General features: G+C 38.2%; 1 protein-coding gene across 1 annotated transcript; it reads left to right on the top strand.

Moving 5' to 3' along the window:
• Positions 1 to 342: 342 nt before the first annotated feature.
• Positions 343 to 2016, top strand: LOC104780864 (uncharacterized). The gene has a single exon (XM_010505402.3). It carries the CDS (start codon positions 565 to 567, stop codon positions 1768 to 1770), a length of 1206 nt encoding a protein of 401 aa, XP_010503704.1. The 5' UTR covers positions 343 to 564; the 3' UTR covers positions 1771 to 2016.
• The last annotated feature ends 1881 nt before the right edge of the window (positions 2017 to 3897 follow it).

Raw genomic sequence — 3897 nt, 5'->3', positions numbered from 1 at the left:
AGGGTCCTACACTTTGTTTCCAAGAACATCAGAGCCGTGTGAATAAGAGAACTTAAAAACAAAAGTCTAAACCGATCAGAAAGGTATCTGATGCCTCTTCATTTTTAAATAATTAACACAAAACCGAACCAAAAAAAACTTAATACAAAGAAGAATCTCTCAAATGAAAGAAGAAGAAGAAAAATACAAAACACTTTTATAATCATCAAAATTAGTCTAGTCGATGAAGTCACTACAGATTCCCACAATCACACACCCTTTTTTTCTTCTTGTCACCACCATTTCAATATCTCATAAAAACCATATTATATATACAATTATAAAAGACAATAACTCGAAGAACCCCACCAATAAAACTTGCTATAAATATACCAAAGCTCCCATTTTTTTTCATCAACAACGCTTCTCTCTCTCTCTCTCTCTCTCTCTCTCTCTTGGCCTATCATCTTTAATTTTTGTTGGTTCAGTTCGCTATCAGACATATCTGAAACCCCATAACTCATAAAGTTTCACACTTTCTCACATCTCTCTTACTCCAAAGTTTTCGTCTTTCCCCAAAAAAAAATGGTCGACGTTGATCGGAGAATGACCGGTCTCAGACCATCACACGCCGCGGGTCTCCGTCGTCTCTCAGCTCGAGCCGCTGCACCAACGACACCAACAGTCAGAAACAGTCTCGTCTCTTTCTCATCTCTAGCCGATCAAGTCATCTCACACTTACACACCTCGAGGATCCAAGTCCAACCGGGTCTAACCGACTCCGAATTCGCCATAGCCGAAGCAGAGTTCGCATTCGCTTTCCCACCTGACCTCCGTGCAGTTCTCACCGCCGGCCTACCCGTCGGAGCTGGTTTCCCGGACTGGCGTTCTCCCGGAGCTCGTCTTCATCTAAGGGCTATGATCGATCTTCCCATCGCCGCCGTGTCGTTTCAGATCGCGAGGAACACTCTCTGGAGCAAGTCTTGGGGTTTAAGACCGTCCGACCCGGAGAAAGCTTTACGGGTCGCGAGGAATGCTCTAAAGAGAGCTCCTTTGATGATACCAATCTTTGATCACTGCTATATTCCTTGTAACCCGTCTTTAGCGGGTAACCCGGTTTTTTACATTGACGAGACCCGGATTTTCTGTTGCGGGTCGGATCTTTCTGATTTCTTCGAGCGTGAGTCTTTGTTCAGAGGCTCCGACACGTGTCCGGTTGTTTTAACTAAGCAGCGTTCGGTTAGTGAGAAATCAGCCGGGCCATCTTCGTCGTCTAATTTTTCGAGAATGAGTTTAGATTCGGGTCGGGTTCATGGGTCGGGTAAACCGAGGTGGGTTGAGTTTTGGAGTGACGCGGCGGTTGATCGACGGAGGAGAAACTCTGCTTCTTCTATGTCGTCGTCACACTCTTCGTCGCCGGAGAGGTTTCTAGATTTACCAAGATCAGAGACGCCGAAATGGGTCGACGATTACGTGAACCGAATCGGGTCGGTTTTAAGAGGAGGCGGGTGGAGCGAATCCGACGTTGATGATATTGTACACGTGTCAGCATCTGGATTCTTTGAGGGTGAAATGGTGATTTTAGACAATCAAGCGGTTCTTGATGCGTTGCTTTTGAAAGCGGGTCGGTTCTCGGAGTCGCTCCGAAAAGCTGGATGGAGCTCCGAAGAAGTATCGGATGCACTTGGTTTTGATTTTAGACCGGAGAAGGAGAAGAAACCGGTTAAGAAGCTATCTCCTGAACTAGTCCAACGAATCGGGAAACTTGCTGAGTCGGTTTCTCGGTCATGATATATTTTCCAAATATCGAGATTCTTTTTTCACTTTTAATTACCCCCTCAAGAATACAATCACTATATAAAAAAAAAAACACAGAATTAGTTTTTAACGTTTTCAAAAAAAAAGGTCTAAAATATGTATTTGTTATTTAGAAGCAAGAGATTTTTAAAAATGGGGTAAGCGTTGTTGCACTGTGAAGGAAAAAAAGTACACTAAATAAGTAAGTAATAAATAAAGAGATCCAAATTTGTATATTAATATGATTTGGTGTACAGCTCTGATCATTTTCGCGATTTGTGTAGGGGGGACTAATTTGATCGATTTGTTTTTATCGGGGTGTCTTTTGAATTAATTACTTTTGGGAAAGGTTCGTTTGTGGAATATCTATAAAAATCATCAAAAAGAAGCACAAACGCACGTGTGACCAACTTGGGGTCCCGCGAACGATGCCAAAGCCGACGTCGTTTTCTTAACGCAACGCTGTCTTTTATTTAACCTTTGTGGTTTTTGTAAATTGTACCCCGTATCGGTCGACGTGAAAAACAAACTATGAGATGACTACTTTTTAACTTTTTGTTAATATACTATGAAATGATTACTTAACCACGATATAAATATAGCAGTATTTTTTTACGATAATTCATATCAAGAGAAATATTATTGACAAAATAGAAAAGATAAGAAATGAAATAAGGAAATCGCAATTTTTGTTTGATAGTTGTTGCAGATGGTTTGTTTAACATGTTATCAACAAATGATATGTTTAAAGTTTAAACCAAAAGCAAGTACACAATAATGTTTTGGAAATAATTTGGACAATTATTGGGAAATGTTATTAAGATAATTCAGCCAAATACAAAAGATGTGTAGTACTACTACTAGCTGATATACCAAACACACTTAATAATCCAGGAAAAATTATGAGGTTAGATGAGATGTATCAGACAATCTACAGCTAGGTACACTCGGAAATAATATGTTTGCTTACGTTGTGATTAGTGATCATAACCAACCTTTTACCAGTAAAAGGACTGTTGTTGCAATCATTATATCCAAATAATAATAATATTATTCCTTACATTTCTGGTGCTACGATTGTATACCAAACTTTTTTTTTTGGTATAATTTTAAATATTTCCCATAAAGAAGAAAATAAAAATATTCTTCATTAGAGCATAGGTTTAGTCAAACAAAAGACTTCCTGATGTAACCGGATGAATTTTGAACTGGTAGAGATAATTTATTTGTGACATTTGAGAAATCAATATTACTGTATTTTAAAGCAATACTAAAAATTAATACAAACCAAACCTGACCAAGTTGATACTTAAAAAAAAAAAAAAAAAAAAAAAAAACAAATTATGATGAACGAGTTAGCGAGAAGTTTACTTTTTTATCGGAGATTATATGAAACTGTAGTATCGTACTTGCAAATATTTTAATGTCCACAATAATAATATCTTGAAAACGGTCACTACCACCACTAAAAGAAACCATCTGATCAGACCGTTGCTCCTGCGATCGATCACGTGCAGATCCCACCGCCCATCACGTTCCTCCTCATCCGTCTCTTAATTCCAACATGACATCATATCGGATCTGGGCCGTTGATTAGACAGATGCGTATGAACATGTGGTGGGCATGGAGCAGACGGCCGGTGAGAACTCGTGAGTCCGTGTATCAACGGTCCGCTTAATATGTTACGTGTGTCTGTTAAGTGTGAACTATTTATTAGTTGAGGGTTTGACTTTCCATCTTAATTATTTTTAATTTGAAAATTATTAAATTAGTGTGTAACTCATATAATTTCATAGATTCTCTAACAACTTGAGAAAGATAAGAGATAGTTCGGTATAGTACTCTTTTCTTTCGGCAGTTAGATACTTAGATTTTTCAAAAGAAAAAAAAAAATGAAAAAAAGAAACGTATCGTTTTAGTAAATTTGGACGTCAAACAAAAATAAAAAGATACTGTAAGTACAAACTTTTGACTCTACTGCTTGCACTGTGGGGCAACCACAAGTCTGGTCCAAGATCTAACGTAGATATGGGAGTTTGGATCAATGATGATATTTTATGAAGAATTCGGAAACCAAAAGTCTTACAAGTACGTTCTATAATATTGTTAGAGAGGCATAG

Source organism: Camelina sativa, chromosome 4 (assembly GCF_030686135.1).
Source record: "Camelina sativa cultivar CO46 ecotype springtype chromosome 4, ASM3068613v1".
Classification (NCBI taxonomy): domain Eukaryota; kingdom Viridiplantae; phylum Streptophyta; class Magnoliopsida; order Brassicales; family Brassicaceae; genus Camelina; species Camelina sativa.
This window is presented reverse-complemented; position numbering and strand designations above follow the sequence as displayed.

Coding starts and splice junctions, on each gene's coding strand:
- LOC104780864 (XM_010505402.3), top strand. CDS start 565: ATGGTCGACGTTGATCGGAGAATGACCGGTCTCAGACCATCACACGCC.